General features: G+C 42.2%; 1 protein-coding gene across 3 annotated transcripts in view; it reads left to right on the forward strand.

Annotated features, from left to right (window-relative positions):
* Positions 1-16,971, forward strand: part of UBAP1 (ubiquitin associated protein 1) — a 62,965-nt gene extending 45,994 nt beyond the window's left edge. Inside the window, exons 3-6 of one of the 3 annotated variants that reach the window (XM_006863043.1) lie at positions 9,185-10,114; positions 15,161-15,343; positions 15,994-16,095; positions 16,510-16,971. In XM_006863043.1, the coding sequence (XP_006863105.1) occupies positions 9,329-10,114; positions 15,161-15,343; positions 15,994-16,095; positions 16,510-16,650 (1,212 nt within the window). In that variant the 5' untranslated portion in view covers positions 9,185-9,328 and the 3' untranslated portion in view covers positions 16,651-16,971. The remainder of the gene's footprint in view (positions 1-9,184; positions 10,115-15,160; positions 15,344-15,993; positions 16,096-16,509) is intronic. The other 2 variants (XM_006863044.1, XM_006863042.1) reach the window with 2 other exon arrangements.
* Positions 16,972-18,042: the final 1,071 nt, after the last annotated feature.

The following is an 18,042-nucleotide window of genomic DNA, read 5'->3' on the forward strand; positions in this document are numbered from 1 at the left end:
ACTCAAAATGCACCTGGAGAAGAGCTGCCTCCTCAAAGTAGAGTTGACTGTAATTTGAATGGAGTAAAGCCTTTGGGACCTTCATTTGCAGATGGGGCACAACTCAAAATGAAGAGAAAATGCTGTAAGCAACCATTAATAATCGGAACATGAAATATATGAAGTGTGAATCCAGGAAAACTGGAAATTGTAAAAAATGAAATGGAACACATAAACATCGATATCCTAGGTACTATAGTGGTATTGACCATTTTGAATCTGACAAACACATGGTTTATTATACCTGGACAAATTGGAGAGGAATGGTGTTGCATTCATCATCAAACAGAACATACCAAGATCTGTTTTGAAGTGCAATACTGTCTGTGACAGTATAATATCCATATGCCTACAGGGAAAACCAGTTAATACCACTATTAATTAAAATTTACCCACCATCCACTAAAGCCAGTGATGATGAAACTGAAGAATTCTACCAGGTTCTTCAGTCTGTAATTGATTATACATGCAATCAAGATGTATTGATCATTACTGGCGATTGGAATACAAAGATTAGAAACAAAGAGGAAGGATCCAATAGTTGGAAAGTATGGCCTTGATGGTAGAAATGATGCTAGAGCTCACCTGATAGAATTTTGCAAGACCAGTGACGACTTCATTGCAAATACCTTTTTTTAAAAACAAAAGATGACGGTACACAGGGACCGAAGCAAATGGAATACACAGAAATCAAATTGACTACATCTGAGGAAACAGAATGTGGAAAAGCTCAATATCATCAGCCAAACAAGGCTGGGGAAGACTGTGGAACAGACCATCAATTGCTCATATTCAAGTTCAGACTGGAGCTAAAGAAAATTAAAACAAGTTAATGAGAGCCAAAATATGACTTTGAACATATCTCACCTGAATTGGAGATCCTCTGAAGAACAGATTAGATACATTAGACACTAAAGACCAAAGACCAGAATAGTTGTAGAATGATATCAAGAACATCATACATGAAGAAACCAAAAGGTCATTAAGACAAGAAAGAAGGAAGAGACTAAAATAGATGTCAGAAGAGATACTGAAACTTGCTCTCCAGCATAGAGATGCTAAAGCAAATGGAAGAAATGAGGTAAAAGAGCTGATAGAAATTTTCCAGCTCCAGAAGCCAGAGTCAAATATTTTAACAAAATGTGCAAAGAACTGGAGTTAGAAAACTAAAAGGGAAGAACACGCACAGAATTTCTCAAGCTGAGGGAACTTGATGAAAAAAATTCAAGCCTTGACTTGTGGTATTGAAGGATTGGATGGTCAAAATATTGTATGATTTAGAAAGCATCAAAAGATAGATGGAATACACAGTCACTGTACCAAAAAGAAATGGTCAGTGTTCAACCTTTTCAAGAGATAGCATATAATCAAGAGCCAATAATACTGAAGGAAGTCCAATGTGATTGAAGGCATTGGCAAAGAATAAGACTCTGGGAATAGAGTACAAATTGAAATCTTTCAAGAAACTAATGCAGCACTGGAAGCACTCACTCATCTGCTATGGAAGACAACTACCTGACCAACTGACTGGAAGAGATCCATATTTGTGCACATTCCAAAGAGAGGTTACCCAACAGAATGTGAAATCATCAGAATGTATCATTAATATCACATGCAAATAAAATTTTGCTAAAGGTAGCACAAAAACGACTGCAACCATACACTGACAGAACTTTCAGAGGTTCAGGCTGGATTCAGAAGAGGGTGTAAAACAAGGGATAGCATTGCTGATGTCAGATGGATGTTGGTTGAAAGCAGAGAATACTAGACAGATGTTTACTTGTGCTTTACTGACTACACAAAGGCTTTCATTTTTGTAGATAATGGTAAGCTACGGACAACATGGAGAATGAGTACTCCGGAACACTTAATTGTGCCATGAGGAACCTATACATAGACCAAAATGGCAGTTGTTTGAACAGAACAAGGGAGCACTGACTGAGTGGTTTAAAATTAGGAAAGTTGTGTGTCAGGATTGTATTATTTGACCATATTTATTCAATCTGGTCTTGGTGTGGCGCTGTGGGTTAATGTGCTGGACAAGGTTGGTTTGAATCATAAGGTTGGTGGTTCAGGCCCACCAACTGGTCCTAGAAAACCCTATACAGGGCTGCTAAGAGTCAGAATTGACTCGACAAACACTTAACAGGAACAGCAACAATTCCGTTTATAGACTGAGCAAATAATTCAAGAATCTGGATTATATGGCAAAAACAAAAATGTGGCATCAGGGTTTGGAGGAAGACTCAGTATCCGCCTGTGATATGCAGATGATATAACCTTGCTTGCTAAAAGCGAAGAGTACTTAAAATACTTATTGATAAAGATCAAAGACCACAGCCTTCTGTATGGGTTGCACTTCAATGTAAAGAACAAAAATCCTCACCACTTGGCCAATAAACAATATCCATATCCATACAAATGGAGAAAAAATTGAAGTTGTCAAAGACTTCAGTTTGCTAGGTCCAACCACCAACATTAATGGAAACAGTCAGAAAATGACATATGGCATTAGGCAAACCTGCTGCACAAGACCTCTTGAAACTGTTGAAGAGCAAAGATGTCAGCTTGAAGACTAAAGGTACGCCTGATCCAAGCCATGGTATTTTCAGTAACCTCACGCATGTGAAAGTTGGACAGTGAATAAGGAAGACCATTGAAAAATTGATGAGTTTGAGTTATGGAGTTGAAGGAGAACATTAAAAGTACTATGAACTGCCAAAAGAACAAACAAATCTGTGTTGGAAGAAGTACAGCCAGAATGCTCCTTGGAATCCAGGATGGCCAGACTTTGTTTCTCATACTTCAGACATCTTATCAGGAGGGACTAGTTCCTACAGAAGGATATCATGTTTGGTAAAATGGAAGGTCAGGAAAGAGCAAGACCTTCAGTGAGATGGATTGGCACAGTCAGTGGCAGCAGCAGTGGGTCAAATGTGTAGTAGAGATTGTGAGGTTAGTACAGGATTGGGCAGTGTTTCGTTCTGTTGTGCCATAGGGTCGCTATGAGTTGGTACTGACTTGATGGCACCTAACAACAACATGTGTATGTATATACATACACTCGGTTGGATGCATTGTATAATCTGTTAGATTTTGTATTCCTGGATGTCTGTGCCTTACCCTAAATGAATCCGCACGGCCCTTCTTAACTTGCTCTTTCTGTTCTCTGTAAAAGTTCTCATTAGCTTCTTAGTCACTTAAGTTAGGTAATGTTTTTCTTTCTGCCATGTTTCTCACCCTTGCCATTCCAGTTCACTTCCTTATTTTTCACCTGGGCTATTGCAGAAGCCTCTTTAATTGGCTTCTCTGCTTGCAGTATTTTCCTTCTATTTTTCACAGTTTCCCAAATAATACTCCTAAGTTACAGTTTTAAATTGTTACATCCCTGTTCAAAAAGCTTTCAGCGTTCACCAATCCTTATTTAATCAAATCTAGACATAAGGTTTTGGCACCTTGGTGCTCTGTCTCTTCCATGCTTCCTGCAAACCAATCTGTTAACATACTTTGTACATAATCTATATGTGGACTTTTTCTCATGAATGGTTTTCTCTGCCTTAAATACTCTTCTCATTCTCACCATACTGAAAGTTATTTGTCTGTTAGAATCTATTTACTTCTAGACTGTGCTTAAATGCTATCTCTTCAGTGACTTATTTCTCAACCTTTTGATCTCTAAGCTCAGTTATATATAAATGTATAGTCATTGTTTTATGTTGTAAATATTTGTAACTTTTTTTTCTGCCTTCACTTTTGGGTAGAGAATTCAAGGCTGCAAACATCTTTTACCTAGAACTCTGAAGGTTTTATTTCACTTTCTTCTAGCTCTTAGTGTTGCTGATGAGAAATCTTGATTCTTGTTCCTTTGTGTGTAGTTTATAATTCAATAATTTATATTCACATTGTTCTGTGACATTGATATTCCTGCATTGTGTCAGCATTCTCCCAATTTCCTTTTCTCTAATTGCTGTGCTCTTTCTTGCCTGGTCATCTTCGCTTTGGGGCAAATGTTGTCTTACATAGTGATTGAAAGTTCTAAGAAGCACATTCCTCATGGATGTTATTGTTTACTTTATTGGCTGGTGTATTATTTGGCTGAACGGTGACTTCTGGGAGTGACTTCAATTCCAGATTAAAAGGGTGTCTTAGAGAATAGTGTCCTGGTGTGGCTATTAACTATTAGGATAAGCACTGATCTGCTAACCACAAGGCCAGCAGTTCAAACACAGCAGCCATTTGTATACATACATAACTGACTTGAGATTTAACAACAACAGGGCGCTAGTCTTGGGGGTTCCTTCAGTTTCTATTAGTCCAGTAAGTCTGATCTTTTTTATTAATTTAAATTTTGTTCTTGGTTTTTCTCCTATTCTAACTTGGATTGTGTGTCTGGTCAGAGCTGTCAGTAATGGTAGCCAGGCACCATCTGGTTCTTAAGTGCCGTGGGGTTGGTTTCCAAGGCGTGGCTGGTGTATTTTACCCACTAACCTTGCAGTTCAAACAGACCTTGTGGTCCTGTGCATTATCCCACTGTGCCACACCAGGACTCCATAATGCTATGAATTAAGTGCTTCCTTGAGTCTTTGGTTTCCTTCTCTGTCCTTTGCTTCAGATAAGTAGTAAACAATAGTTGTCTCTTAGATGGCCAGTCTACTCACCAACCCAGAACATTATCTTTATGAGCTATGTTATGCCAGTTGACCTAGATGTCAGCTGTAACTTTGCTTTACAGCTACAGAGCAAGATAGATAGATAAAATCAATAAAGCAGACTTTCCCCCTCCATTTAACTAGGTGTAAAGCATTTTGACTTTTTTTTTTTTTTAAGGTTTTTATTGTGGATTGAATGAAAGTTTACAGGGCACATCATCAGTTTCACATTCAACCATTTTGACATTTTTATGATAGGAAGTTGAGCTAATTCATTAACTTGGGGACTTGGGCTGGCAGCTGGCCATAGCAAATCTTTGCAATGTAGAATTTTCCTTCATAGCTACTTCAAGTATCTTAGTGCCTTAGTGCTTACAGACTGCACTGTAAGCTCTCAGATAGTGTCCACTCTGTAACACTCTTGAAGCTTTCAAATCTTAATCTGATACCTCTTGTTAAGTGTTTTAAGTCTGTTACAAGCTCTCTTCCTCTTGGCTAACCCAGGCCACAGCAATCTTAATTGTTAAAGTACTGTATAAAAATAAAACTGTGCTCCAAAGCCAGGGTCCTTTTTCAAAGCATTAGCAACCTGAGAAAAGAGATTCTAGCAACAATGTCCCTAGGATAGTACACCTAATATCATTGGCAGCATGATTCAAGAGACAAGCAACCCTGACTACACCCTGACTAGTTTATCATTATTTACATACAGGTATACTTAAACGTAAGGAGCTCTGGTAGCATAGTGGTTACGAATTAGGCTATGAATCACAAGGTCAGCAGTTTGAAACTACCAGCTGCTCTGCGGGAGAAAGATGAGGCTCTCTGCTTCTGTAAAGATTTACAGCCTTGGAAACCCTGTCCAGGGTCGCTGTGAGTCGGAACCGACTCGATGGCACTTAACAGCATACTTAAACCTTATCCCAGAGCAAGTGTTGCAATCATAATCCCAAGAAATAATTTTTAGCTCATTCATTTTCTGTAAAATGCCAGTGCAAGTGAGAGGAAAACATCAAGAGAAGTAAAAACTTCCCAAACTCCTCATATTGATGGCTTTTTTCATAATCTTAATTGGCAAAAACCCAGAGGCTTCAGTTTGCTGATTTGAGGAGTCAGTTTTCAAGGTGACTAACTGCAAGGTCAGTGGATCAAACTCACCAGCCACACCTCAGAAACCCTATACAGAGTTGTTGTGAGTTGGAACCGATAGCACAACACTTAACAACAACAGCAAATCAAGGTCAAAAGCTCCCTGGTAGCACTGTGGGTTAAGCATTGGGCTGCTAGCCTCAAGGTTCAAAACCACCAGCCGTTCTGCAGGAGAAAGATGTGGCAATCTACTTCTGTTAAAGATTTACAATCATGGAAATTCTAAGGGACAGTTCTGCTCTGTCCTATATGGTTGCCACGAGTCAGTGTAGACTCGACAGCAGTGATAGAAAAATCAGGTGCCACATAAGATTGAGGCTGTGAGCCTTATTCTTGTGCGGACCAGTTGAATTTTGTTGTTCTGTAGTTACACATAGTAACCGTATAGCAGCTCCATGGGACTGACTGTGGTATTGCTGCAGCCCCTCCATAACTGAGTTAAACCGAGAGCCCTAGAGGTGACTCTGCACTTCCTGTAACTTTGTCATATGTGCCCTTGTGTGGTAGTATGAATTTTAGATTTTGAACTAAAATTTCAACCGAGCCCGTAAAACAAACATGGCTCTTGTGCTTCGTGTTTCAAAACTTCCATTGAACGTGGTGGGAGTGGGTGAAGAGTGGGTTTTCATGTCATGATTTAGAGCACACAGGGACTGGAATTGTCTTCTAAAAGCAGCACAGGTCCCTTGTGGTACAATGGTGAATAATTGCTATCAGGACTGATTGTGAGGGTTGGAAATGTAAAGGTAGATGTTTTGTAGCAAAATGAGGGGAGTGGTTAACTTTTCAGTCTAGGAGCCGAGGTCCCTGGGACCATCATGGGAGAAGAGCAGAGAGCAGGACCCTACCCAGAGAAGCAGTGATGTCAGAGATGGAGGTAGAGATGATGACGTGGAGAAATGGAGCAATTGTGGACTTTAGACTCAGAGAGGGAGAGGGGCTGTGTGCTGACGACCAGGGGGCAGGCTTGTAATATATACCCTTTGGTTGGTTGATGATGCATGGAGGGGATTATAACCATGGCAATGAAACGATATACGATAGGATGAATGTAAAACTAATGTTCTCCCATGTAAACTATCACATAATTCACAATAAAACATTAAAAAAAAAAAAAGAAAGAAGGGGGTTTGTCCTGAAGTGACTTGACGGCTCCCCGGTGAACAGCTTGCTAGTTCTTTTAATAGCCCAACAGTCTTCTTCTCTCCTCCACCCACCCTTTACCTGCTGGTTTTTCTTTCAAACAGTATTTTCTGTTCCTCTAGCCACTTTGGGTTGGTCTGCATGTCCTTTCAAGTGGGAATGTCCCACCTCAGAAGGTTCTGCATGGGGTTCAGGAATCCATCCAATGCCCCATACTCTATAAAGGCTCCACAAGAAGCATATTTCACTGATCAAGTTCTAGAACCCCTTTAAAAAGGTATTCCAATTCGTTATAAGTGGAAGCCAGGCTTACAAGCTTTCTGTAATATTTCCTGATAGTCCTATCCCACGAAGTGGCTCTAGTTTATATTAGTACGCAGGGGAAACCAATATCCATAATAACAATCTATTACCTTAACATTATTTCCCCTCTTTTACCCATGCAGATTATGGTTCAATCCCTGTATCATGTTGTTGTTGTCAGGTGCCATCGAGTTAGAACTGACTCATAGTGACCCCATGCACAGCAGAACGAAACAATGTCCGATCCTGGGCCAACCTCACTACTGCTGCCACACTTGAGTCCATCAATGATGCCACCTGGCCAATCCATCTCGTTGGGGGTCTTCCTCTTTTTCTCTGACCCTCCACCTTACCCAGCATGACATCCTTCTCCAGCGACTGTTCTCTCCGGACAATGTGTCCAAAGTAGGAGAGACGAAGCTTAGCCATCTTGGCCTGACCACCCTGAATGCGCCCGATCTCCCTGTATCATAGAGCCCTACGAAACATTTTATTAATTAGGAAACAAAATCTCACTAAAGGTTTTATGGAAAAGGAAAGAAATTTCCAGTTATTTTAGGGAGTAAAACTTTAGAGATTTGGTTTTGCAGACTGTTTAACAGCTTCTGTTTTTGGTGGAGGAAACCAGCACAAAATTGGGTTTCTTCTACAGTTAAAAGCAACAGCGCTTTATCCAGTGCTGTTTTTTCACTGTTTCTGCCACAGTGGAAAGAAAGAACAGTGACCGCTGTGTGTCTTCCCAGAGCACAGCAACTGGCTCAGATATTTAAGTGAATTTCTTAATGGACAGCTTGTCTTGTGTTGTTTGAAGCTGAAAGGCATCAAGTGGCAGACCAGAGTCACTATTATTCCACTCTAAAACACTTGTCGTAGCATGATAGGGCTCTTTCCTCTCTTCACTCCCTCTTTTCCTCCTGGCTGAGGTGAATTTTTGCTTTATATAATAGGTATGTTTCTTTCATGTGTGCAAATGAAGTTTTTAATTGAATTATACTTTAAGGTATTATTAAGGAGCTATGAAGCACATCCTTTGTAATTTGTTCTATAAAATATCAGTTTGAGCATATCTGGATTTCTTAATAAGCAGATTTCCTACATTTTGAAGTATAACCTGTTTATTATAGTCTAATAGCATTGTGGTGGTTTAAGAACATCGACTTTATGTCATACTGCTTAGGTTCAAATCAAAGCTCTACCACTTACCAACTTTATGATCTTGGACAAATTTTGTATCCCTTCTCATCTGTAAAGTGGAGATAAGAGTAGTACACTTCCTTAAAGTGTTGTTGAGAAAATTTAGAAAATTGATACATGAAAGGTGCTTAGAATCCTGCCTGGCACATTTAAGTGGTTTATACATGTTAGCTGCTACCATTGTACTGAGCAGGTCACCTACTGAAGGCACCGTGCTAGATAATAGAGACCCTAGGAGGGTGCTGCCCACAGGAAGCTTGTGATATGGTCAGGGAAGAATCTAGAGAAAGAAAAAAGCTACCTAAGGTCACATGTGCTCAGTATCATATGGTTGAAAGAGATAAATGCTGTAAGAGTGCAGAGGAAGCACTGGGCCTTCAGGAAAGCTTCATAGAGAAGCTGAGTTCTTCCTGATGCAACATTCTAGGAGGGGAAACAGTCTGAGGGAAGTGACAGGGCACATTTGGCCTGGTGTGTAGAATAGGTGGTGGGGCTCTTTCTGTTTAATAGTAATCCAGGAGCATAATTTGAATAGTATGATGGGATTGAAAATCTTAGTCTTCCTGAATGGGGGTCATCCCATTCACCTTAAATGCTTCTCTGCCCTGTTTTTTCCTTGGGTGGAAATGGGTGAAGAGAAAATGAATTGGGTGGGAGAAAGGTGTTCATCTGAGTTCCTACCTCTTTTCTGTGCTGTCTCTTTGCAGTATGACTTCTCCTTGGAAAAGAAAACCATCGAGTGGGCTGACGACCTTAGGAAAATCAAAGAAACCCAGCAGGAAGCTGAGCGCAAAGCTGAGGAAGAGGACGCTAGAGTGAATTCTAAGAGTGGCCCAGAGGGTGATAACAAAATGAGCTTCTCCAAGACTCACAGTACAGCCACAATGCCACCTCCCATTAATCCCATCCTTGCCAGCTTACAGCACAACAGCATCCTCACCCCGACTCGGGTCAGCAGCAGTGCCACGAAACAGAAAGTTCTCAGCCCACCTCACACAAAGGCAGACTTCAATCCTGCTGACTTTGAGTGTGAAGAGGACCCATTTGATAATTTGGAGTTAAAAACTATCGATGAGAAGGAAGAGCTGAAAAACATTCTGGTAGGAACCACTGGACCCATTATGGCTCAGCTATTGGACAATAACTTGTCCGGAGGAAACTCTGGGTCTGTGTTAGAGGATGAAGAGGCAGTCTTGGCATCCTTGGAGCAGGCGACCCTAGATTTTAAGCCTCTTCACAAACCCAATGGCTTTATTACCTTACCACAGTTGGGCAACTGTGAAAAGATGTCGCTGTCTTCCAAAGTATCCCTTCCCCCCATCCCTGCAGTCAGCAATATAAAATCCTTGTCTTTCCCCAAACTTGACTCTGATGACAGTAATCAGAAGACAGCTAAGCTGGTGAGCACTTTCCATAGCACATCCTGCCTCCGAAATGGCACGTTCCGGAATTCCTTAAAGCCTTCCACCCAGAGCAGTGCCGCTGAGCTCAATGGCCATCATACTCTTGGGCTTTCAGCTTTGAACTTGGACAGTGGCACAGAGGTGCCAACCCTGTCTCCCTCCTCCCAGCTGCCTTCCCTGTCTGTTTTGTCTATGTGCACAGAAGAATCATCACCTCCAAATACAGGTCCCACGGTAAGCCTTTTAAATCCCCCTAAATCCGATTTCTAAAGATGTCTACATTCTACTGAGTAGTTGCCCCTATTGTGCTTTTTTCAAAGTTTAGAACATGACCAAATTGGCCCTGCCTGTTAGAATATACAGCTGTGGTCATTTTTCTGAGGACAAGGGTGATTAGCTTGGAACCTAGCCCGCATCCTTCTGGTCTTTTCCTTTGCAAAGAATACTGTGTTACATGAGTGGTGTTGTCCTGACTGATCAGTTTTGTTCTTTCTTGTGCTGCCCATGCCTTACTTGTTTTTAGTGGCTTCTTTGTACCTTTTTGCTTTTTCCTATTACCTTCAGTTTTTAGTTTGTTAGTCTTTATTCTCTTCTCTCCCTGTCCCTCTTCTCATCCTATTCTGTCCTGAAGTAAGGTTCTTTTCTGTATCACGGCTTGACTAGTTTGGGGTTGTTTCCTGACTGGGTGGTGCCTTAGTAACTGAGAGGTAATTTGTATTGGAAATCCCAATACAAAGTAGAAACTTGTTAGTTGTAATCCTACAGTTTGATGATGAAGGGTTTGCTCATTGTCAAGAATTGTACCATTTTCTCTAGAGGGGAAAATGGTACTTGGGAACTCAGATTTATTGTAGAAGGATGGGTTGATATAAATGTTATCACTTATATCCTGAAGAAAATCTTTTTGCCACAAAAAAGTTGCAAATACAGCAGGGTTCCTCACATTAGCAGCACAGAACAACACAATATTTTCTAGAGTAGAAACCATAGGCTTGCAGGACCTTTTGCTGCACTACCTCATAGATTTTAAATGATAAAGCATATTAAAACACTATTACTATCCCAGCACGGTTGCCAGCAATGGGTTGGGCAGTCGTTGGTCTTTTCTGCAGAAATTTCTCTATGTCAAAAAAAAAAAAAAAAAAAAGTTGACTATTAAGAACTGAAAAGAGCCTAAATATACTAATTGTTTATCCATACAGGGCATTCATAAGTTGTTAGCTGAGGGGAAGATGTAGCATTGACCTGTCTTACAAGTGCAAGGCAAGTAAAGCAAGGTTCATACGTCATTGTTTCTTGGTGTAGTCTTCTGGTGTTGGCTCACCACCTGGTAAACTCCCATGAACTTGTTTGGTGCCATCGAGTCGATACCAATAGTGACCTTATGCACAGCAGAACGAAACATTCCCTGATACTGCCTGGGCCACCCTCACTATTGTTGCCACGCTTGAGCCCATTAATGCTGCCACTTTGCCAGTCCGTCTTCCTCTTTTTCTCTGACTCTCCACCCTAGGCCCAGGTAAACGCCATCACGTGCAGAAGACTAGTGTTCTCTCCTAGGAGTGGGCTTGATCCTTCCTTATTTTTCGTGGTCAGTTGTGGGACTCTGATCAGCATTGTACTCCTTGTTCGCATTAGGAAAATTGAAAGAGCTACCTTGGAAAAGGAGTCCTGGTGTGGTGCTGTAGTATAAGCACTGGATTGCTAACCACAAGGTCGTTGGAGGTTCAGACATACCAGTTGCTCCACGGAAACGTTGTCTCTGAGTCAGAACACCACTTAACAACCCTGGAAAAAAACTGAGGAACCTCAGCCATATCCCTATTTAAAATAACCATTTAGAAACCAAATAGCCAATTGTGAAAACCAAAATTCTTGTCCTTCTTTAACATACTTGTGTTGTATCTTTCTGGACCATCCATCTAAGGATAGGAAAGTGCTTGCTTCTTGTTGGCTTGGGAACTACTTCTGAGGAAGTCATGACCTACCTCCAGGGAGCAAACCATAGTTCCCATCGTAGTTCTCATCACAAGTAGCTTCCTGACCCTCTAGCTCAGTGTGAGTCTTTGAGGCCCACATTGAGAACCTTGCCCAGTGAGCAGCTCGCTCTCTAGGACAGTGACTGGGGTGGTGATGCCCATGTAAGCTGTGTACAGCCCTCACATAGAAACTCATAGAGAAGTGTTCCTAGAATTTGGTTGTTGGCTATTGTAAACTTAGAATTTATGACTCAAATGTTTTCCTGTTTATATCATCTTAGATGACAAACCCATGGGATCACTGACAGGAAAAATTTTACAATGTGCCCTTACTCTGAGTCTAACATAAAACTCTCTGACCTTGCTGGCATCTCTTCCCACTGCTTCGTGCCCTTCAGGGGCCTTGCTTTGCTCGTCGGGTTAATTTTGCTATTGAGTTCTTTCTTTGAAGATAGGATAAATTATTTATTTTCTCAGTTACTTCAGGAAAACCTTTCTGCTTTTCCTCTTCTGAGTCCTGAATTGACTACTTGTGGGCAGTATGCATGAGAGTTGTGCCAGGTTGTCTTTAAACTGTATTTTTAAATAACTTTTGACGTAAGGAATCTTTGCGCTTCAGGCAATCAAATTGTTGACCCATTTTTTGTGGTGCCATTCTTATAATACTTAAAAAGTCCTTCTCCAAGTCTGTATTTAAAAAAAAAAAATGTTTTTATCAAAGTAATGTAGGTACATTTTTATGAAAGAAATAGCGTTTCAATGGCTTATATTGAAAAAAAGCATCTCCCTACTTCACCTCTTCCTATTCTCCAGCTTTGGTTCCCATGGTGGTATGCTTTCAGTATCTTTAAGTGATCTCAACTGAGATTTATGCCTGTATTTACAAATAAAATAATATACTGCTTTCTAAATGTATCACTTTTTAGAGAGTTCTGTTTCCTATTGTTAAGTTGAGGATGTAGTTTCTACAGAAGGCCCTCTTCTACCTCTTTCTTCTCCTCCATCACATTTATGCCATAGTTAGTGGTGTTCACATTATGATGGGATAAAAAATACTGTTGCGTTCAGGTAGTGTAGTCTTTCTTACTCATTTCTTCTTTTTTGCAGCTTTTTGTTTCTCATAGTTAAAACTGCTGTTCTAAGAAAATGATGAAAGGTCTAATAGTAATTTTCCCCAAACATTTTAACATATTGGTTAACTTAAGTCTTTACATATATCCTAAAATTATCTTAATTTTGCCCTCATTTTTGAATAATAGTTTGCCTGGTATCAGTTTTTTTAGTTGAAGATAATTCTCCTTTGAACTTTCAAGGCATTGTGTTTTTTTTTGTTGTTGTTGTTCTTTTAAAAATGTGGTTAATAAAGATATATGTAACAAAATATTTGCCATTTCAACAACCTTCACATACACAATTCAGTGGCATTAAGTACATGCATCACCCTTCGCAGTTCAGTAAGTATTGCTTTTTATTTACTTTTTTTTATTGAGATATAAGTTTCATTGATTTCTACCATTCCAGTGCCATTTTCATTTCAGATTTGTGCCTTCCCTCTCCTTCCCTGCACCCACTGCCAGAAGCTTCTGGAGTCTTTCTTAAATTTGGGGGACTTGACATTTACCTGACAGTTGTGCTCGGGCTTTATCCCAATGGTGCCTGGTGTTTCCAAACACGGCCCACCCAAAAAATGTTGAGTGAGAAATGACACATTATGTATTACAATTTAAAAAGTAAATGAACTCCAAAGGGCTGCCACCTACTTCAGCCTGAGAGTGTGCCCAGAAAGTCTCAAAGAGCTTTGAAACACTGATATTTATGTCTTTCCACAAACTTACTTTTCCTCAAACACTATATTCATTTGGAAAAATAGCTTAATAATTCGTATTTATGTAGTTTATACTTCTTTAATTCATTATAAATACACAGTACTCTAGTCACGGAGTATCCATTTCTACAAGTGTACGCATACACCCTATCAGGCAGTCATAAGACTGTAGGAGAAAATAGGTATTTGAAAGGCACCTGCCTCCTTCACAACTCAAGACATGCCATGTGAGATCAGGCATCTTTAGCTGTTGGTATTCTTGAGCCCAGCTAGCTAGCACCTGTGCCTGAAGAGATAGACTGATGTGATACAGTCCCTGTGCCCTATCATGACTCCCGTCACCTTATGAGCTCTGTGACTGGATGACTAGGAGTTTGCTGTCGGTGAGGCAGTTAGATGGGAAAGCATGGGTTTTGAGGCTTCTTCCCAGTAGACATTTGGGAGGGCATCTGGTTAGGGCTATAGTTTTGAGCTTGCTTCTAGGGCAGATGTTCTCCCTGTTCCATCACTTTCTGTGGTGCTGAAGGGTCTGGACTAATAATCACAAGGTTGGCGGTTCAAAACCACCTCAGAAACCCTATACAGGGTCACTATTATTTGGAACTCACTAAACAACACTTAACAACAAAAATGGAAATAAAAACAATTCTTTTTGTGGAAACATTTTCCCTGATTCTTGAGAGCTGGGCCAAGCCATAGATCAGCTGGTGACCGTGCTTCCATAGCCTTGTCTTGAGATTGCTTCATGATACGAAGTGGTAGGCTGAATAAGTCATAGGACTCCACATCCCACCCCAGCCAGAATAGAACAGGTTCTAGGAGCCACATTCCAGTCTGAGATAATAACCTAGCTGAGTGCGGTAAACATTCACCAGCCGCGTCTTAGAAACTCTTTACAGGGTCACTATGAATTGGAACTGACTTGATAGCACTTAACAAGAAGTGTGGCTCATATTCCTTCAGCTATGGGCTCTGTGGAATGACAGCTCTAGCAAGAAATTGAAGATTGAAGCTCAGTGTATGGTATGAAAGAAGAGGTGGTGCAACCTGAGAACCCTGGTGCCCTGAACTGACCATGAGGGAGGAAACAGCACTCACATCCGAGGCCGAGAATTTGAGAGAATTTTGGAACAGAGGGTGGGCTGCTGAAGTGAATGAACCCTGTAGACACTCAGTCTCAGGCCTAGAAAAAGGGTACTAGAACCCTGGCAAGACACCACAGTGGGCAGTCTCAGAATTCACTTCTGCATCCAAACCCAGGGGATTTTGTCATGGAAGAAGGGCGTGTGGTTCTTGTGGTGATTTTATGCTGCAGGGAAGGTGTCTTCCCAGACTTTCACTCTGTCATCTGGGTGTCTGGACAGACTGCTTGACTGTGGGCTTGATCGATGCTGGGAAATGACCGAGTCACCTCAGTGACATTTCTTCCAGGGCCCAGGTCTTCTTGTCTTGATGTTCTTGTCTCTTCACCACCAGGTCACCCCTCCTAATTTCTCAATGTCACAAGTGCCCAACACTTCCAGCTGTCCCCAGGCTTATTCTGAACTGCAGACGCTATCCCCCAGTGAGCGGCAATGTGTGGAGACAGTGGTCAACATGGGATACTCATATGAGTGTGTCCTGAGAGCCATGAAGAAAAAAGGAGAGAATATTGAGCAGGTGAGTGATTGGGTGGTCAGCCAGGGAAGAGGTCCTAGACCTAGGGAGACCTCTGGAACTAGAGTAGTTTGGGGTGTCTTGTGTAGAGCCCCCCCAAACTCGTAGCACCAACCTCCTTTCCTGTGTATTTGTGGGGACTGAAGCAGGAAGCTTTCTGGGGGAGACCGGTAGTCTAAGCAGCAGTGTTTCTGCTTTGGGGGCTGCACCCTGGAATGTAGGCCTAGGGAAATCCTTGAGCGTATTGGAGCTGTTAGGATATACCCAACTACCCCCTCCATCCCTTCAAAGGCGAGGGGTACAGTCAGATATCTTCTCTCAGACACTTAGCTTGTCCTAGCTATCCAGGGAGTTCTGAATTGGGGACAGGAGTCCCAAACCTTGGAGACGTGTTCAGACTTGGGCTACTTCTTAACAGGAATATCCTAACCCAGGCTTTGGAGCTGGTATTCTGGGAAGTGTGAGTTAGCTGTGGTAGGAAACGCTGTTGGAAAGTGGCTACTCCCCTGTAGAAGGCTGTGCCCATGCCTACAAATAATCACTGAGCTCCTGTGCCAGGCACCAATGTTAGGTCAGGTGGGGCGCAGACCTCTCACGCACTGGAAGCCCAGAAGGGAGTGGCAGTAGGTGCTGAAACCTCTTTCTTTTCTTAGATTCTCGACTATCTCTTTGCACATGGACAGCTCTGCGAGAAGGGCTTCGACCCGCTTTTAGTGGAAGAGGCTCTGGAAACAAACCAGGGTTCAGAGGAAAAGGTGGGGACCTTTGTGCTTCATGGGGACCCACTGGAAAGGAGGGAAGGTTTGTTTTGGGCCTGCCCCTGGCTCCCTTTCATGCCAGTGACTGCAGGTAGAGGCAGTACTGACAGTTGAGACCTGAACTTGGTTCTGATGAAGTACTGGTCTCTCTGGAATCCCAGGAAAGGGAGACAGACCTAAGGGGAAAACTACAGCCATTTCTGGGTTCAGTAGTAGTTGGGGTACACTGACAGTAGTCAGTAGGAACTGAACATGCCTCTTGAAGGATGATGTCATGAGGCATCAACCGTTTCCCTGGCTCTCGCCAAAAGCAGCTCACCTCATTGATAGGGGCCCCCAAAGAGGCTCACGTGAAGGATGCAGACAAAGCCCTTTTCTTTAACCTGTCTGTATTCTTTCCTCTCCCCTTAGATGATGGAGTTTCTTCAGTTAATGAGCAAATTTAAAGAAATGGGCTTTGAACTCAAAGACATTAAGGAGGCTTTGCTATTACACAACAATGACCAGGACGATGCTTTGGAAGACCTCATGGCTCGGGCAGGAGCCAGCTGAGACCAGGCTTTGCCCAGACCTTGCCACGGAACCAACCCACTCCCACCCCACCCCCCCAGGAGGCACCCTGCAGAGTCCACCTGTGGGGAAGAAGAGACACACTTCTGATTTTTCTTTTGGGGGTGGGAGGTCAGGTATGGAGACTGTGCTTGCCAGTTTCTACAACCTAGGCCCTGAGCTGGGGGGAAACTGATGAAGACTTGGGCATGTGAATGCCCCCAGAACATTCTTGGCTCCTCCTTCCATATGAAATATATTTGTATTTTGAGAAGTGTCCTTCCCACCTTGGCCCTTCAGAAACAGTCCTGGTCTTTCTGGGGTATGTGCACCCTCAACCCAAGCCTGCCCTAGCCACCAAGAAGTTGAGAAGGGTGGGAGGGCCAGACACAGTGCTGCTGAGGGCTGGATGCTCTCCCCCTCTCCACCTTAGCCTAGGGGGGACTGAAAGGTTCTTCCAGGGTTTTATTGTCCCACTTTTAACAAAAGTCTTAGTGTTACACTGGTCCGCAATGCCTATGAGGTACAAAGACTACCCTTAACCCCACGGGGCCCTGAGTTTGCCACTTCTGTCAGGCAGGCACCATGCTTCCCTGCCCCAGCCTGTTTCTTTGGCTTGATTTGAGCTACAGCCCTTTCCTACCCAGGGTTTACTGTTCTAGGGAACAGCGGTCAAGTCTAGAATAATTGGCCCTTTCCAGCACACTGAATGAGGAAGGCCAAGATGTAGCTGCCCAGCACTAACTCCACCTCTGTTCTTGAAGAGCAGTTAGCCTCTTCCTCCAGCCCACTGCTTTAGGATGACACAGTGAGTAACACCTAGTCCTAGAAACCAGTCTTTGGTTTATTTTGTATTATGTTGTACATCATTAAAGATTGAAATACAAAGGATATACAGTCTTGATGAATCTAAAGTAATTTCCTAACTATTTTGATTCTTCAGAGAACTAATAAAAATATAAAAAGTTTTATCTGCTGTGATAATTTCCGTATTTTTTTCACATGGGATACTTTACTGAGGGAGTCCTGGTGTGGTGCTGTGGGCTAATGCGTCAGACTGAAAAGCTGTTTGAACTTCAAGGTCGGTGGTTCAAACTCACCAGCTAGCTGCTCCTTGGAAACCCTATACAGGGTCACTATGGGTTGGAATCCACTCAAAGGCACTCAACAACAACTTTACTGAGAGTGTGGTGGTAAAGGAATTTGCTGCTTAGATATGTGAGGGAGAGAAGAGAACCTACCATTTTCCATCCTTCCTGCTTTAGACCTTTGAGACTCAAGACTTGGCACTCCAGTCCGTTTGCAAAGGCTGTTGTATCCTGACCTAACTCATCTCTGGACCAAGGGCATTTCCTCCCTGAAATATAAGCTGGGGCAGAAATGAGGAAGGAACCT

Source organism: Chrysochloris asiatica, unplaced genomic scaffold (assembly GCF_000296735.1).
Source record: "Chrysochloris asiatica unplaced genomic scaffold, ChrAsi1.0 scaffold00053, whole genome shotgun sequence".
In the NCBI taxonomy this organism is placed as follows: domain Eukaryota; kingdom Metazoa; phylum Chordata; class Mammalia; order Afrosoricida; family Chrysochloridae; genus Chrysochloris; species Chrysochloris asiatica.